At 47.0% G+C, this 24039-nt stretch overlaps 1 protein-coding gene across 1 annotated transcript; it reads left to right on the top strand.

Moving 5' to 3' along the window:
- Positions 1–8236: 8236 nt before the first annotated feature.
- HOXC13 (homeobox C13) lies at positions 8237–14450 on the top strand (the record flags this gene model as incomplete). Its single annotated transcript, XM_080939497.1, has 2 exons — positions 8237–8969; positions 14194–14450. 2 exons carry the CDS (start codon positions 8237–8239, stop codon positions 14448–14450), a joined length of 990 nt encoding a protein of 329 aa, XP_080795623.1.
- Between the last annotated feature and the right edge of the window lie 9589 nt (positions 14451–24039).

Below are 24039 nucleotides of genomic sequence, written 5' to 3'. Positions count from 1 at the left end.
CATGATTTGCTTTTTCTTCACTTATTTCGGGAGGTATCAGCCATCAGACAAGGAGAAAGCCTATGAAAATGATTCCTGATCTTGGAAATGGATGTGCCCAACAGAAATTTTGGGGGTGAGAAGTAATAGTAATAGTGGGAGAGGGGAGGGAGACGAAGAGTAAACACATTATCTATGAAAATGCCATGATAAACATATTATTTTGTGCACTAGCTAAAAATGTAATTCTTGGTTAAGTTATATAGACTCCTGAAGATTTGGAGACCTAGCTCCCAACACTTCCATTTCTGCTCACCCAGCACCCTGTGGATGCTACGCTGCGGTGAGGAAGCCACCGTCCACCTACACTCCCACAGAACCCAAGGACTCAACTGGAGTCGTCCTACCGCACAAATTAATATGCCTATCCTTGTGCCCAGTAATGGGTGCCCAGAGCGAATATCTGCGAGTCAGTGAGGATTTTGCTGGGACTTGTACCGGCCTCGCTTGATTCGCTCCCGCTCCTCATTTAGTTAAAGAGCTGCGGGCACTCATCCCGTGTGTCAGCCATTTATTGTCCCGTGTGAAAGCCACTCTCTCCAAGCTTAAGCTTGGTCAGCCTTGGTGAACCAAAATACTAAATAATTGTCACGTGTAAAATGAAAAACAAACACCATATTTAGATGAGTATTGGGAGCGATCCAAGAAGGGGGGGAAGCTTGAGCAAGTTTTTGGCGGGATCCCCATCCGGCGGCGACTTCTCCGATAGATCCGGCTCATCCCCAGGCCGTGGAAGTGACCCAAAATTGGAGCGAAAACTCTGCCCCAGAAAGGAGAAGAAGAGTGCCAACTCTGAACTCTGTCTTCATGACCAAAAAAAAGTCTTACTAAGTGAAAAGCAAAGCGAGGATTGTGCACTCTAGGGTTTACTCCACCCTGATACTTTTGTTCTTCCTTAAAAAATAAAATAATACTAAAAGAAATCCCTGTACTCAGATATGACAGACTACTATTTCTGCTTGATAGTTAATTGCATTAGAAAAAAGAGATAAATTTTCAAAGATGACTTTGTGCCAAATATTTATCTTAAATCCACGGAGCCACAGAACACCTCCCTCCACACCATGATCTTAAAAACCTCAATTTTAAAAAATTAAACATGACTATGTTGTAATAATCAGGGAAAATATCATGTTAAAAACAAAAATTAAAAGATCACCTAATTCTAAGGATGAGTATCTTAGGGTACATGCCTTGTGTTAATGTTTAGATGACTTTCTCTTTAACACCTAACAAAGCTTAGATTGAATACACTTACTTGTCTAGAAATGATGGGCCTATAGTAGATGAACCAGAAATAAATCTGTATTGTTCCTTTAATGGAAAAGCCATTAATAAGCCATACAATATAAATAGGGCTATGGGTGTTTTACAACACAAATACAGATTGTAGAAAAAGGAACTCTGAATTCTTACAGTAGGAAAGAATTTGAACAAAGTCTTTTCTCACTATGTCTAAGAATCAGACTCTTCTCAGCGCTGGCTATTGGCTCAGTTGAGAAAAAGATTGTTGCCTCTGGGGAGAAAAGGATCTTTCCAAAGCCCATGTCTTATCTATGTTCCATTTTGCATAGCTGAATATGATGATCCACAAATGTTTCCATGCTACATACCTTCTCTAGTCCACATTCTTCTGAATGAATATTCTCCAAAACCCTGAAGTCTATGGACAGACTCCTTAGATATTCTTAACACTGTCAAATCCCAGGATCTCGGAGGTAGTTTCTCTGGTTTGAAAGATTATATCTTCTCTGAGGCATACTTCTCTTGACTATGAAAGTAGGTGGCAGTAGTCTCTGGGGATAGTCCCATACTCCTTTCTAGGTCTTCAGATTCTGTTGTTAGCTCAGTTGTGAGAACAGGGAAGAAGCCAGAAGAAAAAAAATGTGCCTGTTAACTCCCCTAAAAGAAGGGAGTTTGCTTGACTAAGGAAGAGATTATCTAATAGGCCCTCCGCCCACAGAAATCAGGGTTCCCCCCTTTGGTCACTGAAAGTCACCAAATTATATCTCACATTGTATCTTTCCATTCATCACTCTCAGCAGGAATCCTGTCCCAAATAATCAGACACACAATCTTTTTTTCTATCTTTTCATTTTGTGGACCCTAATCAAAGTTTGAGAAGGGGTCGTCTCATCCTTTGGCTAAGCTTTGGGTTTTGGGGGGGGTGTTTGTTTGTTTGTTAATTTGCTTGCTTGTTTGTTTTGGGCTTTTTCTTCCTTCTTTTTTAGATATGGGAAGATAACCCATTCTTCCGATGAAGCATCTTTTAAAGATTAATTTCTTGCATCCTTCTTGGTGGTGTACAGATTAGAATGTGATTTTACTACAGCTACTGAAGGTGTCTAGTAGAGAGAGATTTGATTTTAACTACTCTGCTCCTCATAATAAAATATACATACTCTCAAAACTGTGCCATGTCTTTTAGGGCCCCACCAAACTCTAGTTTCCACATCATGGCAATAATGTTCATAGAGCCCATTGCCCTGAACTTAGTAAGAAACCTACCCTGTTAGCAATACCTTTTATATTTAACCAAAACAGGGCAAACAGTATACATTGATTTAGAAGAATGTTGCACTAAGACCTACAATTCCTCCCTGATCTAAGAAAAACATTATCGTCTATATTTCTGTTTTAATGTGACTGGAAATACCTCCTTCCTCTTTCCTTCTTTCCTTCTTTCTTTCTTTCTCCCTTACTTTCTTTCTTTTACTTGATGGTCTGTTTCCCTCTCAGGAGCCCCAAACCTAAACTTTAAAAGATGGGGGAAATGAACAAAAGTGATAAATACCTTTTCCAGGCATTCAGTTTGTTGGCTTTCTGACCAAAAGGGGCCTTTGTTAGATCTCTGCAAGGAAGCTAAATCCAGCCCCCAGCAAACACTCCTCCACCTTGTCCCCAACCCCCTCAGTTCTCTTGTCTAACTTGAAAATGAACTTGGACTTCCCCCTCAGACAGGCCCTAAAACCAGGAGAGATTTTATTTGTCTGTTTCTGAAGGGCTTCCTAAAAGGGGGAGGTGTTAAGGGAGGTGAGGGGGAACAGAGGGCCAGGTTCTGAAACATGACATAGAGTGGAGGGAGGCACTTTGTCAATTCCTTAACTCCACATTAACTCTTTGAACTTTATTTTTCTGGCTTGGGAGCAAGTGCCAGACTGAGATGCTGCCTGCTGCCAAAAGAAAAGGAAGTGTGCAGGGTGAGGATTAGAAAAATATTGAAAAAGAAAATATGAAGTGGTCTGAAGCTCTCTGCTGAGCTTGTTGGAGTTAGGAGTCTGGTAAACTGAGAAAAGAAGAGAGATGCGAGATGCATTGAAGACTTCTTGGCAGTTCACCCTGCAAGGGGTCACCTGGCTTTCTCTGATTCTGCTTAGTTCCACTGGTGAAGTCTGTAGTTGAGGACAGGATAAATTCAGAAAAAGAATGGAGGTTGCCTACACCTGCACCACTGCATGGATCTCCCCCACTGAGTCAGAGAAGGTTTGGGATAGCCTCAAGCCTAGGCTAGTGCTGCAAGTTCTAGTTAGGTAACAGAGAGAAGTAGGTCTTCCTGCCATTTAAAAGGAGTTGCAAAATATAAAATTCTTAAACAAAGAGCAAAGTGAAGCCTCCTCAGCCACGCTGGTCCCATCTCCCCTCAAGCTGGGAGTCATGGGAGGTTACAAGAATAAAATGGAAGATGCTAGGAAGGCAGCTGCTATCCAGGAGGCGAGTTCCCAGGCTGGGAGAAAAAGCCCACTGGTCCCTCTCTGAGGCCAGGCTCTGAGTGTGCAGATAAGAGAAGAGCAGGTTCCAGAGGGATCCAGGGAATATAGCAAATGTGCAGTTACATTCTTCAGCTACCCCAGCCCCCCAGAAAGAGGGAACAGGGAGAGCACAGGAACACCAAGTTTAGCTACTTTTCTTTCTTTCCCTAATAGTATTGCCCTTTGCAGTCTACCAGGAATTTCTTCCCAATGTATGGATCTGCTGTTTCAAACACACATTCACAGGCTTTTTCTGACCCCTTTGCCCCTCCCTTAATCTTAAACATTCCTTCCTTGCCTGAAATGCTCAGACCCTACGTTTTCTATCCTCTACAAATCTCTTCTGTCCTGCAGTTAGAAGCCTGGAGAGGAAAAACACCTCCAGCACTCTATAAGAGCCTTATAATATCCCAAATCTGGGCCAGAATCCAGATCTCATGGTGGTGAGGCTCTTTGTTCTCCTACAGACTCAACCAAACCCCTCCTTTAAAAAAAATAAACTGGAATTTTTTTCTCCATAAAAGAGGTGGGGGTGGAAGAAACTCTGGATTTCCAAACATACCCCTTACCAATATGGAGGAACCAGAAAAGGGAGGCAAATTAAAAAATCACCCTATGTCTAATTTCCAGAGGAAGAAATCTCAGTATTGAATGAAACACAACTTGATTTCTCTCATCCAAGCTCCTACCCTAGAATTCGAGCCACATCCAGCACTCAGTGTAGGTCATACTCCCTCCTCCACAAATAAATACTGTGAGGTTACACCTCTGACTCTGTCTTTGATACCGTGGGTCAGAAATTTCACTCCCCACACAGACCACCTGACTTTCTGCTTCCCTGGTGTTTTCCTGGGTGATGCTTTTGTAAGTAGACTGGGACAAGCCTGTGGAACTGAGTGTGTACACAAACAAATAAGCAGACAGACTTCGACCTTTATTTGTAGATAGATGATTTACACAAAGAGCTTGTGTCTTCGTGAACACATTTAGCCTGTGTCCACAGAGATTCGTGCAAACAGTGCAATACATATCCACCCGCCCACATCTCTAAACCCACAGATGGGCTTCGGGAGAGCTCTCAAACACTCACTTGTACCCACACTCACACACACACTTCAAATGAAAAGGCACATTAAGTATATCCTTTATAAGCTGGGATAACTTAGCTGAAATGTTGATTCACTGGAGGAAGCAGAGGGCAGAATAGAAAAGCATCCCGGAATCAGCTGGGTTTCCCGGTGAGGAAGAGGACCCTTTCTCATTTTCCTTCAATACACTTAAGTGATTCCATCTTTTTCTCCTACATCAGGAGCTTCACTTCTGGCTTGTTTGTTTGGTTTTCTCTAAACTTTATCCTGGGCTTCTCCCCATCCTTGAAGTGGGGAGATCGAGGTGTGGCAAAATGCTGTGGGGTGAGCGTTTCAAGGAGAGGTTGCAGAGCCGGGCTTGTAGAGCGCGAATCGCCTCCGAAATGAGATGTAATTACTATGTTTCCAGTGATGCGTATTCTCCTGGAGTGTTTAATTTGATTTTACTTGTATCTCAGCGAGATGCACATTTTTTCCCGGGGTACTGGAAAAAGCGACCCCACGCTTAAAGTTAATTAACCAGCAAGGTTTTACTTTCCACGATCCGCACACAGGCTCTTCTATGCGCCTCCTTCCGTGATCCCTGTGGGCAGAAGAGAGCAGGCACGAAAGGTCTTGGGGAATCAAGCTAAAGGGGGTGTGAAGATCTCGTATTCTGAACTCAGACTTTCCCCCTCATGGCCTCCCACTCCCCTACCCCGCGTTGCTTTGGGAGCCTACATCTTTCAGCTGGTCCTTTGCAAGAAAGAGACTTTATTTCCCACTATCTTCTTCCCGCTAAATTTTGGCAGAATACTGCCCCTAATAAATGGAATTGTAAAGTTGCCGGGTTAATCAAATCTATATCTCATTGCAATAGGAATAGTTAATGTCCTTATATAAACCTGAGAAAGAATATAGCATTAATTTTATTTATTGCGGGGCCTCTTTACACCTAGATCCATCCTTCTCACAGTTCTGGCCTCTACTCTCAAGGGCTGGGGGAAGTGCCATTGAGTATCAGACCGCGCCTGCCCGCCCGCTTGCCCGCCTGCCCGGCCACCGCCCCGTATTTAGGCCTCACTAGGAAGGGAGCCTTTGGAATGGGAAAGGCTCTCCAGGCCCTTTGTTTCTTCTAGCGGCCCCTCAGCTTGGCCTACTTCCCCCATTCTCAATAGGGGCGCAACACTTCACAAGAGGAGGAACAATCTCTTCGACCCACTGCTAAGAAAAACCACAGCCCTCCTAGCCACACAGTTCTCTCAGCCAGCCCTAGGCAAGGGGGCCAAGTTCACAGGACCCAGTCTAGGCTTGGCCAGACCTTGTTTGTTCTCCTTGGGTTTTGTTTGTTTGTTTTGTTTCGGGTTTTTTTTTTTTTTTTTTTTTTACCTTGACCTTGGACTCCAGCAGCAGGGTAGCCAGTCTCCCAGCCCAGAGGACTCTGAGAGTCCCCTCGGCTTACTCTCCCTGATGAGAGTAAGAGTAAGCCCTCAAACACTGATAAGCTGGCCTGCCTAGGTTTCAAGCTTCTTTCTTGCGTGTTTTTCTTCTTTGCCATCCCAGTACACAGCCTGCTTGCAGAACTCTGAGGAGACACTTCTGGAGGAAGACCATGCTGATAAAAATTCCACTTCTTCTCCTGACTCACCAATGCCTGGGGCTCTCAACCCTCAGAGACCACCTTCCTCATTCAGGTTTCTTGAGACAGACTCCAACATTTGCCTCCGGTTGAAGGGTCTCTAAGACTGATCTTGTCGGGTGTTCATGGCTGATTGCCTGTGCGAACACTCAGCATTTAAAACTTGTGGTAGAGGCAAGAAGGAGGGAGACACCCGTAGCCCCTCTCTCTCCCTCTTTATTATTTTTTCCTGCTCTCTCGCTCTTTATTACGTCTTGTCCTCAGGGAGGGGTATGTGTGAAAGGAGCTTGGCACAATTCCATGGAGATGCCCCCTCTGCAAAGGGGTGACTCTACGGAGGCCCTAACCAGTGGGGTAGGGGAAAGGAGAAAGAAAGAAAGTGAGTGTTATAAAAATCAGTAAGTTGGTGCTAATTTGTTCTTGAAATGGAAGACAGTTTGGGATCTAAATACCCTGCCTGAACAAGAGTGATCCTGAAAGGAAACCGTGGGAACAAGAATAAGGCAGCTTAAACTTAAGCCCTGACTGGCTCCTTAGTGCTTACCACCCCATCAGCCCTAGCCATCGAGTGTGGAGGGGCCTTGTGCTTGTATAGGGTGTTCAGGAGTTGCACCTGTCAGAAGTCCCTTTAAAGAGCAGCAGCTTCCTTCATTTCCTTGTTTACACCCAAAGAGACTCTTGCAAGCATCCTGGGCTTTCCCTCTGCTCAGTCAGAATTCGCTTCTGTTTCTTTGAGAGGTGGGGGACTCTCCAGTATTCCTTTTGCATGCTGAAATGGCAATCTGTCCTTCTGCCCCCTCCATTATCCTCTGCTTCTCGCTGAGCAGATTTCATCATTTCTCTCTCCACTTCGGGATGAAGTCTGCATTTGGGAAATCCTAACTCCCAATCCTGTCCGATAACAGGAAGAGCTCTTTTCCAGACAAACTGGGGCTTTGGGGAAAGCTATTGAGGTAGGAGTTTGAGATTCTGGTTTCGGAATCAAGGGCTGACTGAGAGATTCAGTGAGGTTCTTGCCCACCGTGAGCCGAAGCACAGCCTGCCACAGCTGGAGCCTTCCTGGCTAGGCCATTATTTTTATTATTATTATTATTATTATTATTATTATTATTATTATTATTATTATTATTATTATTATTACTAAAACTCCAGGATTGCCTCCATTCTCAGCTCCAAGCCCCAATTTAAGAGTCAAAACCATCTGCTTGAGAACCAGAGCCTCTCAGAAACGTCTCTCAGTCCAGAGTCTAGGAGGAGGAGCCATCCTCTTCTCCCTAGGTCCCTTTGCGTCGGCCAAATTAAGCCTCTCTGCCCCCCTCCCCTAACAAGGCTTGCCTAGGGGGCGTTGCCCCGTCCCTTTAAATCTCCCAACTCTCTCCTCCTTTTCCTTTCCAGAGAGCCAATCAACAAAGTCTGTATTTCTTTCCGCCCCGCCCCGTCTCCCGGGGAGGGAACCCCAGGAGACCCAGGCCTAGCATCACGTGCCGCGGCTCTGGTCACGTGGGAACCAGGGGCGTGCTGTGGAGAGGTGGGCGGGAGCCGCCGGATTTCTTAATGAAGTGTGTCCGCATGCGTAGTGGGAATGCGGCTAGGGAGGGGGAAGCACCGGGAGGGGGGAGGAGGAGGGGAGGGGTGGAGAGAGAAGGGAGGAGGAATGGGGGAGGGAAAAAGGGATCGAGGTGTCTCCCTAGCTCGCTGCCTCTGGCAAGTGGAGTTTTTAAAAAGCTGGAGCAGATCATGTCATGACGACTTCGCTGCTCCTGCACCCGCGCTGGCCGGAGAGCCTTATGTACGTCTATGAGGACAGCGCGGCGGAGAGCGGCAGCGGCGGCGGCGGCGGGGGAGGCGGCAGCGCGGGCGGCGCGGGGGGCGGCTGCAGCGGAGCGAGCCCCGGCAAAGCTCCGAGCATGGACGGGCTGGGCGGCAGCTGCCCGGCCAGCCACTGCCGCGACCTGCTCCCGCACCCCGTATTGGCCCGCCCGCCGGCTCCGCTGGGTGCTCCTCAGGGCGCCGTCTATACGGACATCCCAGCTCCGGAGGCGGCGCGCCAATGCGCCCCACCGCCGGCGCCCCCCACCTCGTCCAGCGCCACCCTGGGCTACGGTTACCCATTTGGGGGCAGCTACTACGGCTGCCGCCTGTCGCACAACGTGAACCTGCAGCAGAAGCCTTGCGCCTACCATCCGGGAGACAAGTACCCGGAGCCGTCGGGCGCCCTGCCTGGTGACGATCTGTCCTCCAGGGCTAAGGAGTTCGCCTTCTACCCCAGCTTCGCCAGCTCCTATCAGGCAATGCCCGGCTACCTGGACGTGTCGGTGGTGCCCGGGATCAGCGGGCACCCTGAGCCGCGTCACGACGCGCTCATCCCTGTTGAAGGCTACCAGCACTGGGCTCTTTCCAATGGCTGGGACAGTCAGGTGTACTGCTCCAAGGAGCAGTCACAGTCCGCCCACCTCTGGAAGTCTCCCTTCCCAGGTAAGGAAGGGGCTTGAGCGGCGCCGCCACCGCCGCCTCCAGGGACCCCTCCCCGCCCTGCCTGCCCCGCGGCTCCGCGCCTCAGCCACCCCCGCCGTCTGGCCCCGGCGCGCCGGCTCGGCTAGGCTGTCGATGGAGCCGGCCGGGCGAGCTGTGCTGAGGAATGCGCTGGGGAAGAAATCTGCTCCGACACGTTCCCCGGAGCTGCCGGGTCCAGAGTGAAGCAATCAGAGGCGCCCGAGCGCCGGCTCGGATCGGCTCCGGTTAGGAGCTCGCCTCCTCCTCCCTCAGCCCCTGCGAATTAGTTCAAAACCCTCAACCCAGTGGATAGTTGGGGTTTAGGGAGAGGATAAGAACCTTTACCTTGCCCGAGTTTTCAGGATCTGTCAACCACCAGATACTATAACATTAAAATGGGAATCTAATTCTCCAGAGCCTATAGAATTGCACAATATTTTTCTTTTCTTTTTAAATTTAGCCATGGATGTTTTATAAGAGCACAGAAGAGCTAAAAAGTCTTTGTAGAGGGAATGTGTGAGATTTGAATCCTCTCCTGGGATGCAAATTTTTCTTTCCTGCTCTGGTACAGTTTTAATCCTGTGAATTCTACTGCTAAGTCCTATAAGTCAGAATTAGTTACTGGCATTCCAGACAGAGAAAGGGGTTTCTAAAATGAGAGGTGGGAGAGGAAGGCCTGTGCTGTGGTCGGGGGTCCAGACCACTCTTGTCTGGCTGTGTATACAAGAAGAGAACACCCCTGTGTTGTTCCTCTGTGGATGTGAATAGGAAAGGATTCCATACAACCCCTCCCCTCCCCAGAGGAGAAAGACCAGCTCAGATTTCCCAAAACTGCATCAGGAGCTTTGTGTTCCACTCTGATCTGAGAAATAAGGATTTGTGGGTCTAGAGAAGCCAGCATTTGGGTCTACTCTCCCTGTACAGATCGCGGTGGGAGACAGCCCTCTCTGTCTTTGGGAGCCCAAAGAAACCTGAGATAGCTTTCTACTGTGCCCAGAAAGAGCCCCCTAACCTCCATGCCAGGCCTGGGCTATTTCATTGGAAAGGATCAACCCAAAGACCTCTTTAGAGTGGGCCTGAAATTCTTCCGCATCCGGGCTCATGTGGAGAGGTAGATGGAGAAGAATCACTGAATGATGTTACAGAATGTAGGGGGGGAGAAAGAAAGAAAGAAAAGAAAAAAGAAAAAAACCATTCTGATAACCAGCACAAGGTCCCTTGATATAACACACGTCAGTACCTGAGCTACACCCACATAAGGTGTCCCATTTCTCACTGCCAGAACCTAGGACATGGTTGTGGGACAATGGTGTCATACACCACCTTCTCTGCATCGTCTATAAGATTTTTTATACAATTTTATTTATGTGAAGCACAGACTGATGCATTTCTATAAGATAGGCTGTTCATATGTTGGCATTCTACAATGCACTTATAGAAGATAGGCTGCCCTTCACTTCTCTAGCTCATAAAACAGAAGGCTTCTTGAATGAAGGACCAGCAGAAATCCTTGTGGTAGTGGATCACTGAAAGAGGGCCGGTGGACTGGGAATCTGGTGCCCACCCTGCTTGCCGTAGGTAAGAACTCAGGCCTAGAGCAAAGAGCAACGTCTTTGGAATGAAGACTTTACCTAAAAGAGCTGCTATGGCTTTCCTGTATAGGCATGTGGGTTGTGTGGTGGGTTGGAGGGAAGCTCAGAATTATCTTTGAGCAAATAAACATCTTAAAGATTCCCAGAAACAACAACAACAACAACAACAACAACACACACACACACACACACATGCTCTGATAAAAATAAACACTTTTATGTCACAGCCTCCTAGAGAAAGATATCTTTGAAACAAAAGAAAACATACAACCCAATTGAGATTTAATACACTTGCAAATTACAATAGGAAAGTGGATATAAAAACCCAGTGTGCCTCCACTGCTCTGAGCTTATGCTCTCCGTGTAGAAATAGATTCCGGCTGGTGTATCTCAGTGCCTGAAAAGGTCCAGGAGGGAGGCAGATGAAAAAGAAATTATCTTCAGACACCCTCCATCTTTCTACCCACACAGGTCTTTTAGAAGTAGTGAGATTTTTCAGATAACTCTGTGTATGCAATTGTGGTTTGTTCGGCAACATCTAGCCATAAACACCACTGTCTCTCTTCACTGCCTCTGGCTCTGAGAAACCTCACCTAGGATAGTCTGGGCTGGTGTGGGAGATGGAGGCAATTGTTCAGAAAGATCTAGATAATTAGAGCCGTGAGGAGCTGTGGCTTCTTTCTCCCAATTATACAGACCCCTGCTTCACAGTTCTCTCCCCCCTTTCTCTCTGTCTCTCTCTCTCTGTCACACACACACACACACACACACACACACACACTGATGAGTATAGACACTTTTCTTTTTTCACCAAGATGGGCAGAAATCCCAGGAAAGAATTAGATGGAGGAAGAAACAGAAGACAGTTTTGAGATAGATAGATACATACATAGATACATAGATAGACAGATAGTTGATTGGTTGGATGATAGAACAAACCAAACAAAAACAGTGGGGTTTTGGATCCCATACTAAAAGCCTATATTGACAATCTTTGAATTTGGATTGGAAAGAGTCACTAGCTGAAGAGGATAGCCCTTAAGTTCCAGAGCCTACTAATGAGGTGGAAAGGCTTTGAAGCTCCCTGAACAGCCTCTACCCCAAAACAAAGACCTGAAGAGATTGTTTTCATTCTTAATTGCTTCTCATAGACAGTGATTAGATTCCCAGGTACAAATTGGTTAGTGTAGGTGATATGGGTGAGGGGGGAACTAGGGAAGGGAACATTGGGATACTACGGATACTAATAGCTAAGTCCACACCCTAGGCAGTGTAGATGCTGCTCAAAGTTTAAGCTACCAGCTGCTCTCACATCTGTGAAGACCACTTCCTTTCTGGCCAAAACAGCAGACAATGGAAGGTGCTTCTTTGAGAAAGAAGGATAGGAGCTGTTTCTCCAGGAGGTCAAAACAACCTGCTGTTCAGTTTGACTCAAGAAGACCTTGATGGAGTCAATCCTTAACATCCAATAGAGGGAGAGGAAGGAGAGAGAGAGAGAGAGAGAGAGAGAGAGAGAGAGAGAGAGAGAGAGAGAGAGACCAGTTTAAAGTAGTTATCTAACCAGATTTTTTTTTAGGGTTGTGTTGATTGAACTTCATTAGAAATTTAGAGTTTATGTTTAAGTAGCTACAGAAATGCATTCATACCTTCACTTTGCCTTTCAGCAACAGGGATGTACTAGGAGGTCCATTTCTCTTTTGACCCTTACTCTGACTTTATGTGAAGAGCCAGAGAGTCTGGGTTCCAGCTCTGTCATTTAAGCCACTTCCCTACTATGAGCCTCTGATTTCTAATCTTGTAAAATGTGTTTAATAAAATACATCTGAAGAAGTGTTCTGGGGAAGGGGGAAGTTTATGATATCACAGTTTATTCTCTTAATTTTTAATCTTGCCCCAGAATCATCAGTTTCTTAAATATAGTTCCATCTATAAGAGTAAAACAAATTGAAGATGAGTTATTTAAAACTTGGTCTTGGACCAAAAAAATTTTTTTAACTTGACAGATTATATATATTAAATTGAAGTGGCTGGCCTCCCGCCCCCCGGATTACAAATCTTGGGTGTCAGAGAAACATTGACAAGTTGGATAGATAATTTTTCTGCCTGAGAAATTGTCACCATGAAGGCAGCCTGAGCCACTGGAACCCTCTCCATTTTCTTTCTGGGTACTTTGTTTCTCTCTGCATTTTGCAATCTCCCTCCCACACCCCCTCCCTGTTTGGTGGACCATGAGTCTGGGGGGCGTGGAGGGAGAGCTTACTAGGCTCACTGGGAATGGCATTGTAGGGAAGATGCTTATAGGGTGGGGTGTAAAGAAACACTTCCGCAAATTCTCTGCTTTCATGCTGGGGCCATGTCTAATACTTCCAAAGGAAAATAAAAATGAGGAAGAAAACTCGGACACTCAATCCTTATTAGAATCTACGTGAAGTCCAGCAATGGCATAGAAAGCAATGAAGGCTGAGCTATTCACATAATCTCCCTCATCCTGTCACTTTGGCCTTTCACTGCCAAGAGTGCAGGTGAGGATTGCCATACTATTTTGAATTCCTTCGAAATGCTCTAAGTCTGAAGAAGCTGAACAAGTGGTAGCTGAAATTGCAAGGGCAGAGTTTAGGGTATCTGGGGGTATAGTCTTTCAGCTTTTGAAGAACAGAAATAGAATGTTGGAACAGAAGCTTTTTCCTTTTGGTGGAACGTAGGTATGAATCTCCTCTTATGGGAATTTGATTTCCTTACATTGAGCCAGAACCTTGGGTGGTGATAGATGATTCACAACACTGGGGCCCCTTTTGTAAGTGACTGATTTCCCCACCTCCAGGCAGTCTGGCTTCATCTGATAGTTTCTTCTCTATGTTGGTGAATCTGACCCATAGTGCAAGGCTAGACCCATTCATGTGCTTAGGCACCTTCAGGCTGAAGGACCCACTTCAGGGTCCATGCCACTGTAGCTGACACCCCATTGCCATGCACTCCTCAAACTTACCATGTAAGTCCTTCCCCTGACAAAGGGGAGATTGTAGGGTGTAGGAGCCCTGTTGTACTAACTGCAGAATGAAGGAGTTTTTCTAAATACCGGCACTCCAGCAAGCAGGAGGAGGACTAGGTCCAATGTTCCTAATAAAGGGTGTTGTGCAGAGCCATAGTGCACACTGAGGTAAAAGGGGGGGGGGAGCAATAATAGAGATCATCTGTTTAGTTTTTTTAATGATATTTTATCATGGATTTTCCCATTGTTTTGATTTTTTAAAAAAACAAGTGTCTTAAAATATTATCTTGATTACTGTGGTTTTTTAGCTCCTTCCCTTAAAGTTTGTACCCAAAAGGAAGCTGGCACCCCAATGGCCTCACCTTCTCTGTGGACTTAAAGGCTTACAGCAGGGAAGGGGGGTAGGGGGTGAGGTGGGGGTGGGGTGAGGAGGTAGGGGTGGGGGGTACTTAGAATCAGGGCACTCATCTAACAGTATAGTCTGGCGGCCCAGTTGAGACCCTACAGGACCTGCTGCCTCGCATCTCGCCTCACATCCCGCCTCGCATCCCGCCTCGCATGCATCCCGGTATCCCTTAGCCACCCAGCTCACTTGCTCCTGCACGTTTTCTCTCTCTCGCTGTAGATGTGGTTCCTCTACAGCCCGAAGTGAGCAGCTACCGGCGCGGGCGCAAGAAGCGCGTGCCCTACACCAAGGTGCAGCTGAAGGAGCTAGAGAAGGAGTACGCAGCCAGCAAATTCATCACCAAAGAGAAGCGCCGCCGCATATCAGCCACCACGAACCTCTCGGAGCGCCAGGTCACCATCTGGTTCCAGAACCGGCGAGTGAAAGAGAAGAAGGTGGTCAGCAAATCGAAAGCGCCTCATCTCCACTCCACCTGACCTTCCTTTCGCCCGCCTGCCCGCTCACCCGACTATTTATGTCACTGCTTTGTACAATAACGGAATCCACCCGAAGGACGCTGCACCGGCGCAGACCACTATTTAATCTTACCAAGAAAGAGGAATAGCTCTGCCTTACCCTAGCCCCATTCCACCCCTAATTTCCCCACGACCCCCTTCAGTTGGCCGCAGCTGTAGAGGTGGGTGCCAGAGGAAGACTGTCTGTCTCTACCCCCCTGGCCTTTGTGGCTAGAAAGCCAGAAGAGCCCAGTCATTCCTACCAAAGCAGGACTGGGGGATTCCAAGTCACTCAGTTCTTGCCTCTTTCTGTGCCTCCTGCCTCAGCTTGTAGAAAATCTTCCTTCTGGGGTGCATGGGCACAGAATGTGGGGAGCTCTTTCTTTTTTTCCTGTTCCCCCTTTTTACTCTCATTCCTGAACTCCGTAAACAAGGTTTTCCCAGTTAACGATTTTTCTGTGCATCTTTTAAAAGTCGTGTTGATATTGATGCTAATCCTTAGGGCCTGGCAGCGTAATGTAGTTCAAACTGATCCATTCTTGGAGCTTGTAGATTTTATTTTATTTTCTCTTTTTCTTCCTTCCTTCCTTCCTTCCTTCCTTTATTTCTTTCTTTCTTTCTTTCTTTCTTTCTTTCTTTCTTTCTTTCTTTCTTTCTTTTTCTTTCTCTGTCTGTCTCAACAAAAGCTGGAGTTGGTGCAGCCCCTAGCCACATTCTAACACAGAATAATTCCTGGGAGGTACCATCGGTTCCACTGCCTCCTCCGCTTTGCACTCTTAGTCCTGTGGAAAATCCAAGAAGGACAAAAAAAAAAAAAAAAAAAAAAAAAAAAAAAGAAAGAAAGAAAGAAAGAAAAAAGAAAAAGAAAAAGAAAAAAGAAAAGAAAAGAAAAGAAAAGAAACTTAAAACTTCAACCACAATGCTAAGTGTGGCTTCTGTCTCTTTTTCTCTCATGGTGAGGTTGGGAATTAGGCCAGGCTTAAAATCAGAACTTTTTATAATGTTATTTAAAGGAGACAGTGGGTGGGTTACTCAGAAGAACTTCAGTCATATCTCCACATAAGCAACAGCAAATAGTGGAGAGGACAGACCACACACTTTCAATGATTTCCTAACGGTAGCCTGAGGAGTTGATCAAGGAGGGGTGAAATCATTGGTCCTGGATAAACCAGCTAAATGTAGATGCTGCCTAATTTGTCCTGCCTCAAAAGCCAACTTGGTGCTGTGGGGGCCCCCCTCACCTCTTCCCTTCCCACTGGTTCATTACAAAACAGTGTTCTTTTGAAATGCCCGTCCGAAATAGGCTCTCTCTCTTTTTTTTTAATGTTGTGTATCTGTATATAGTATTGTGACGTCTGAATGACAATGTATTGAATGCAAAGAAGAAGAAAAAAACCCACAAACTCGTTTTTAAAATAAAATATCCTTTTTGTTTTTGCCCTTGATTTTATTGCTTGGGTTCCTTCTGAAGCCTTTTATTCCAGGCTCTTTGGGGCAGGCTACTATGGCCCAATCCAGTCAGACAGGGCCGGGGAAGAATACAAACATCACCTGCAACAGTAGGTTTGCAACTTCTATTTCTCTCCAGTAAAGTTTGGAGCCATTTGTGTTGTCTGTTCTATTTAGATGAATTCTCATCTTAATACCCAACTTAGATGAATTTAGTGTTGGGGAGGGAAAGGTGTGAACTGCTGAAAGAGCCGGACTGACGAACATGGGTAAGTGAGAAAAGTCCACTGCTTAGTGATTTGTAAGTAGGTTGGTGGCAGAGCTCTTATGTAGCATGTTCAAGAACCTCATTTGCTCTCTAACAATGGGGTGGGGGAGATCTGGTTCTAGGCATCAGGATGTAGCATCTTGGCTGAGAGATGACAGAACAATGACAGCAACAGTAGCTCACCTTAGGCTCCTGCAGTCCTACTTCCTCAGGGGTGCACAGCCTGTTCAGGCCTAGGGTTGGGGTTGGGTTGGTCTTAGTTCAGTTTGACAGAGGCGGCTTAGAGTTCATCTTTTCCAGGCTATACCCATTTCTCCATCCCATCAACAAAAACAGAGAGGTCTGAATGCCAGGATCCCTTGAGCCTCCAATCTGTCAGGCCAGTTTCATTTTTAATTCTCTAGAATTCCTAAGAACCCTTGTCTTCTAGGAGGTCTGGAGTCTGTGTAGATGGTGCCACTAATTTGTTTTCACTGTCGTTTCCGTGCCTATCTCCCTATCTGGTGGAGTTAATGAGATCGTTAAGTTGTCAGGTTAAGAGACTTTTAAAAAGCAATATAGCCTAAAACAATGTTATCTCGAATTAAATCTTTACTGCAGCAATTTTTATTTATATATGATTTTTTTCCCTTCTCCCGAGACACAGAAAGATTGGAGGCATCAGGTTGGAAATCGGAGTTTGTGTCTTTCTGGCTCCCTTTGCCTGATGGGTTCTGAAGCTTTTAAATTTAAATGTTAATAAACACACACACACACACACACACATACACACACACACACACACACACACACACACACACACACACACACGAGTCTGAGAGACAAAGAACCTGAAGAATTCACCCTCCATGGAGTCTATGCTATTGAAGCAACTGCTGGTCTCATTCTATACTAAACTCTGGGCTGACTATAAAGAACCACATACCCAGGCAAGGGAAATTTGAAAGGAAATAGGTGAACCCTTAGAAACAAGAGTACTATTAATTTTATCTTCCTTTCCTTCCCCACCAACAGACCTAATCTCTTTTAAAAGCCTCTAGACTCTCCTAAGGGGGAAATGTTGTTTAGCTAGAGAAAGGAAGCACATGGAGAAGGAACGTGGGAGTTTCCTAGTAGGTCTTCAGATCTCTTAGTCATTGCAGTTATTCTGGTCCTTCTATAACAAACACTTTGTAGACACAGTGAAAGCTACAGACTTCATGGGTAAAGATAACTTCATGTTCCAGAGAGCCCTTCCTCCACATGTGTACACAAACCTCCACTTAATCAAAGGGTCAAGTCTTAGCTTCTGAGGTGGCACACCTGAAGTTCAGTTCTACTATAACCCTGCCACTGATTGATTGATTGATTGATTGATTGACTGATAGAAGTTTAGGGTCCAGCTAGGCAACATAACCAGAGGACCCTTTCACTTGGGAAAATAGAGTCTTCCTAAAAGGAAGGAACCATCCTAAGCTCCTAGACAGGGATTTAAAGGAAAACAAAAACAAAAAACCCTTGTGCAGGCTCCTGAGGACACACTAGGGCACTGAGAAGACAAGCAAGAATTGCAGGCATTCTGTGTGTCTATGTGGCCAGTGTGCCTCAATGTGCCCAGAGTTCTTTGTATTTTCAAACATTCAACCAACTATATCAGATTGATTTTTGAGGATTATCACACCTAGGATATGCACCTCTAATCGGAGTAAATAAATATTGTATAACACTGTGTGGTCTTGTGTTCTAGGGAAGCAGCAGAAGAAAATGTATCCCCCCCCCATTGGCTCTTTCCTTCTTTAAAGAGATAACATGCCCTTGAGCAGTGGAGACTGTCCTCCTGCTGTGTGTGTGTGTGTGTGTGTGTGTGTGTGTGTGTGTGTTGTTAACTGTAGAAGCTGTAGAGTAATTTTGTCTTTATTTAGACCTAGTAAAGCAAAACTTCCTCTTCAAGGACAGTCTCCTAAGATTTTGGTTGGAGTAAGTTGGTATAGGCAAACATAAGGGCACCAGAGCGTGGTAGCAAAGGGCCATGAACACAGAAGTTTCCTCCTTGGGAAAAGAAGTTCCAGTCTTACAATTTCATGGTACTGTCAGCTTCTCCAAGCCCCAAGCACCTACTGAGGTTTCATAGTACTCTCCTTTGAGGGTCACTTTGTTGTGGTGCCAGGTACACTTGGGTTGAGTCTTTTGTTGTTAAAGGAGAAAGACTTCTGCCTTCATTAGTCCCATCTAGGGCTAGAACAATGGTTCTTTCCCTGCAAAAGTTTCAAGAGTCAGGAACCCACCTTAGAGAACAAGGCCAGCAACTCTCTCAGCAGATCCATCTATGACTGCTTGGAAGACCATCTTCTGAGTTTGATCCACTTGGGTAAGTCATCAGTGGGAACGGAGTGATGGGCTAAAACCCCCGTGTAGATGCTCTGTAAAAAGATCCTTTTATTGGATCTGGGATCCTTGTAGCAGCCCTTCTGCGCATCCATCACGTTCAAATGAGAATTCTCCCACTCAGAGCTCGCCTGAGCCCTGACATGGTATTAGAGCCCACCTTCAAGAAAACTCCAAGAGCAGATGTGTATTTATCAGACGCACGATAGTGTGGAGTCGAGGGGCCCTGGGGACCGAAGAGCTTCTGGGAGGGGGAGGAGAAAGAGGAGGGGGCCAGAGCTTTTTCACAACCAACCAGACTCTACCTCTTTTAGCCTTGACCGTGACTAGGTCTTTCTGACCTTGACATCACAGGATTACCGGGAAAGGGGGGAGGGTGGAAAAGGCCTTGATCTTCCGGTGGCCAGAAAAAGGGAGGGCCGCTTGCTCCCTAGACACGCCATCCCTCTTCCCGCCGGAGCCCTCCGCCTCTGTTTACACACAGAGGAGGTGTCGTCTCCAGTCTAGACAGGGGCGCTAATAACGCCCATAAAAGGCGGCCTCTCCAGAGAGGCTCTGGTAACTCAGCTCCTGCTCGCCTGCCGCTGACTTGCTCCCTCCGCCTCTTGCGCCCCGCCCCTCAGATACCTTGGCGGAGCCCCTGGGAAGCCTTGAGGTGGGGGGGGGCATTCAGAAGGTTTCTAGAAGCTGATAACCTCTACCCCTCGCCCTTCTGAGCCTCTTCAGTCTCCAAAGGTAAGTGGATCCCTGTGCACCCAACCCAGAGTGGGAGGTTGGGGGAGGCGGAACAACATTTTCTCACCCCCAACAATCTCCTGGGCTTACTGCTCCAAACTGAAACGTACCCCATTCTCGGAACTGGTACGCTGGGTTTTTGGAAACAGCTGCGTTTGGCAGAACCTAAGGATATCTCTGTCCTCTGCAGGCTGGGCCTAGCCAGTGGATACTATCATGGACAAAGGGCCAACCTAAGCAAAGAGGATACTCGGAGTAGTACTCCCACCCTCTCCCCAACCCAGCTTTGAGGTGTATGAAAGCAAGCCTGCGGTTCCCGCCTCCCCCCCCCCCCCCCGTGCTCTTACAGTAGCAGTGGGTGTGGCATTTATAAGCATTTTTTCCCCTAAACTGGTCCCTACACCTTTCCTGACACTCAGTAATTCACTAGGCGAGGAGATCCTCTGCTGGTGGAGGGGGAAAATGTCAGAGGTGGCAGTCTATTTAACTGTTAGCACTACAGGAAAACCTTGGAGAAAATAAGAGACTGTCTCTCTCATAGAGGTGCTTGCTCATGATGGCAAGTCTTCCAAATGTTCACTCTTGGGGACTTACCACCTCACTATTTTCTGAGTGAAAAGTGAGCTAGGACCTTTTTGCTGGAGAAACCTAAAAGCCTGTTTGAGCTTCTAGGGTTAGTTCAAGTCTCCACTTCCAAGCTGCTGACCCCTAGAAAGCAGCACAGAGCAGACAATCTCCCAACTTGATGCTTTGGTTTGGGGTACTTGCAGGAATGGTGGTGGTCAGATGGGGTCTGTCCCCTAGAGGAACCAGTAAAGAGTCCAATGAGGGGAGAAAGAACCCTCTCTCTACCCCATCCTGTAGCCTGGTCTGAATGTGAAAAGGGTCCAGGTTCGTCTCAAACCTGAATGGTCCCAAAAGGACCACACTTGGCGGGGGGCGAGGGGTGGACAGTACATGGAGAGAAACCCTCCACGCCATGGTTTTTCTTCCCCTTAGCAGAGCTGTGCTTACTGACAGCCCCGGCCCTGCCTCATTTGCATATGCAGTGAGCCCCTTTCTAAAAACTACTAGCCAGTGACCTTGAACGGGATCTCAAGGCCTCAGCTCACCAAATAGAAGGCAAAATCGAACCAAATAATTCTCAGTTTAGGATTAGCAGTGGAATCCAAATGCAGCCGCACCACAGCCACTTTGCCCGGGCCACTAGAGCCTGTGGAGATTTTATAATTAACTTAAGTCGGACCCTGCTGTTGTAGAGGCCGAAGACGATAGAGGAATGGAGGCACAGAGAAGGTGTGGGGAAGTAGAGGGACATCCTGCAGGTACTTGACCCTGAAGGAGGCTAGCTGAATTTCTTGGGTGTTCATAGGAAACCTTGGACTATATTCTTGCCTTCAGCTTTAATTAACCCCTGAGTTAATGAACATGGCTGAGTCTGCCCAGCTGTGGCAGAAGCCAGTGGCCTAGCAGATATACCACCCCTTCGAGCCTCATGATTTGATGAATGTGCGGGAGAGTTCCGAAGCATCACGTGTTCGCCGTCGGCCGATAATGATGATGATTTTTTTTTTTTTTTTTTTTTTTTTTTTTGCGATGATAGAGCGCCGGTGGATTGAACCAGACTAAAGGCAGCTATCTAAAGCTTTGGGCTGGCAGAATCCCCCTGGTTCCCTCACTCAGCCTGAACCGGCACTTGGGGTACAGCTCTTAATGAGCTGGATTTAAAGTCGAAGCTTTGCACCCTAGCCTCCCGCTGGTCCCGGGCATCCAGGTTGGGAGTGGAGGGTTTTTGGGGGTTTTTTTGTTTTGTTTTGTTTTGTTTTTTGTTTTTTGTTTTTGTTTTTTGTCCTGAAACCCAGCGGCTACTCTGCTTTGTGCTACCGGCTACCTAGAGGCATACAGAGCTATCGCAACGCTCCGGGGAAACTGGACCCTTAGGTTGCCCAAGTCCTCAGAGGATCTCTGAAAACCCCTAAATTTACAATGAGTCTTGGAGAGCAGGACTCTGGGGACAGGGATTTTGCTAAGGGTGGTGGGCGGTTCTCCTTGACAGAAATTAGCATGTGTTGTACAGAAGAAAGAGAGGGGTTTGTGCGTGGGTCTGTAAGCCAAGGCTGAAACCTAAAGATAATGGTTTTGTCAGCGTCAAAGCAAGCTGAGAAAAATCCACGTCTGAAGAAGGAAGCCCTCTCAAGCCATTCTCAGCAACACTACCGCCCCCCCAACCAACCCCCATCCCTACGACCCGGCGTTGCATCTGCCACCCTGTGGCCGCGGCTCAGCGGTCTGACCCAGGAGAGCAGGGAGAAAAAAGCCCAGGGCCCTGAGATTTTTGAGCTACAGAAAGATGGGGAGAAGCTAAGACCTTCCTCTTGGGGTCTCTTTTCATGGAGATTAGCATTGTAGGAAGGGAGATTAAAATGGGGAGAAGACTCTACTCAACAAAGGCCAGTGGCTGACGGCAAAGCCAGCTCGCATCCCTCACACCAACAATAGCGGCAGAGCGCCGAGGCCTGGAGAGCCTGGGCGTAGACCTCGCTGCCAAGCTTAGTGTGCTGATTGAAATCTGTAATATTGAGATCACATCGTCTTTATCTTTATGACCAAAATGACCCCCAAAAAATTTAACTAAATGTTTATGTGCAATCAATGAGTCCTGAAAAATGGGGAAATAAATGAAATACAGAGATGTTATGACATGCTATCACTAGCCGAGGGATAGATTCTCAGCAGCCTTACAGCCCCTTAATCAATTACGCACAAAGTGGGGAGGGGGGAACTGTAGACCCGGTCTTCTGGTTCTGAGTGAAGGTTGACTGCAGAGGCTGGCATCCCACTAGCAGGACCTCCGTCCGTTCCAGAGTGGGCCAGACGCTGGGCGGGCTCCTGGGGGCGGGTGGGGCCAAACACGCTGCCAGGAAGGCTCGGGCTGAGAAAGGAGAACCGGCCAAGCGGGGCAAGGGGCGGGCGCCAAGCTGCGGGCTGCTAGCTGCGCGGGGCAGGGCGGCGCCCGCGGGGACACATTTCTGTCGGAGTGAGCAGCTATGGTTTGGGATATGAAATCGCTCCGGGAGCGGTGGAATTCGAAGAATCTGCTTTTCTTTTCCGCCGCGTCCTGTAGAGGAGAGAGGGGCGGGAGAGAGAAGAGGGGAATGAGAATCTCCTGCGATTTTGTCTGCGTTTTGTAGCATCGGCTGTTTTCCAGAATTTGTTCATATTCTCTCTCTCTCTCTCTCTCTCTCTCTCTCTCTCTCTCTCTCTCTCTCTCTCTCTCTCTCCCTCCCTCCCTCCCTCTCCCTCTCCCTCTCTCTCTCTCTCTCTCTCTCTCTCTCTCTCTCTCTCTGTGTGTGTGTGTGTGTGGACGCGCGCGCGGCACACGATCTTTTAAACATGTATATAATGTCAAACTGATTATTCCAATTTGGGCAGCTAACGCTCAAAATAATCAGACGGTGAGTGTCTCTCTACTACAACCCTAATAAAATGTATTTGAGCTGGTTCTTCTCTTGAGCCGTTCCACCGGTGCCCCGTTAAGACCCCAATGTTGACTTGCAGATGTTCATTATAGTCAACAGCCAGCGCTAGATTCCCAGCCTTCTATGGAAGGAGCATCAATCAATAAAAATTTGAGTCTCAACAGAATACTTCTCCGGGTTTTTCCCTCATTCTTGTCCCACCTCAGAAGTCAACTCACCCTTGGACTCTGCGCTGCTCCACAATGGCCCCAAAAACCAGCCTGCAGATTGTGGGGTATCCCCTGTAGAATATATAATCTTTCAAGCCAGCCAGTTTCTACCGGGGCTGACAGCCTCCTGTCATAAAAACCAAGAGATTCTTAGAAGCTCTCAGTACCAGAAGCCACAGCAGAAAAGTAGTTGAAGCCACTCCTAGATTTTCTAGAGCAGGCAAACAGGTCTGCACTGAACCCAGCATCTTCATTTGCTCTTCTCTTTGCCTTTGGTTCTTCTACCGATGAGTGGAGGCCAAGGTGTTAGGGGTACAGAAGAGATAGAATTATCAATCCCCCCTAAACCTTTCTTCAGTGAAAGGACCTCAAGCATCTTTTCATATCCCAAGAAGAAAATGCAATGGAGACAACGCAGCGGCACTGGCAGTGCTGAGAGATAGCTGCAGGGAAACCTGTTCTCACCCCCACTTCGCCTGTACTGTAAATAAACCCTGAGCCAAAGGGCTCATCCGTCTCCTTAAACAGCCAGTAAACTTTATATGACACAATATCTAATAGTAATTTATTGGGGAGATATTGTAAATTCCAACGGTTTTAGTTAATAAAGGAGCTAATTAAAGAGGGACGGGCTGTACTCGGCCAGCTGTTGGTGATAAGATAATACATCTGGGGAGGGGTGCTGGGTGCAGAGGTGTGTATGTGCGGATATTTTTGTTGTCGCTTTTTTTTTTTTTTTTTTTTTTTTTTTTTTTTTTTTTGGTTTCGCCCCGCGTCGAGCGATCGCTTCCCCGTCTGCGTTAAGGTTTTATATGATTTTTTAAAAACCAGAATCCAACGAATAAATCTGCTCCTGCCTTTTGCTCCCCCATCCCCACCCTGGATTGGGGAAGGGGGAAGTTAGAGTTGGTGCGGGGAATGTGGGTGGGGGGTTCGGTTGTCCCCACCCCTCCCCCTGGCGGTAGTGCCCACGTGAGTAGGGCGGCCAATGGGTGGCTGGTGCAGGTTTAACTATGTTTAATGTCAGATAGCAATAAAGTAGAAGCTGCCGGTCGGGCCCCGCGGAA

This window comes from Micromys minutus, assembly GCF_963924665.1.
Source record: "Micromys minutus genome assembly, chromosome: 27".
Taxonomy (NCBI): Eukaryota; Metazoa; Chordata; class Mammalia; order Rodentia; family Muridae; genus Micromys; species Micromys minutus.
This window is presented reverse-complemented; position numbering and strand designations above follow the sequence as displayed.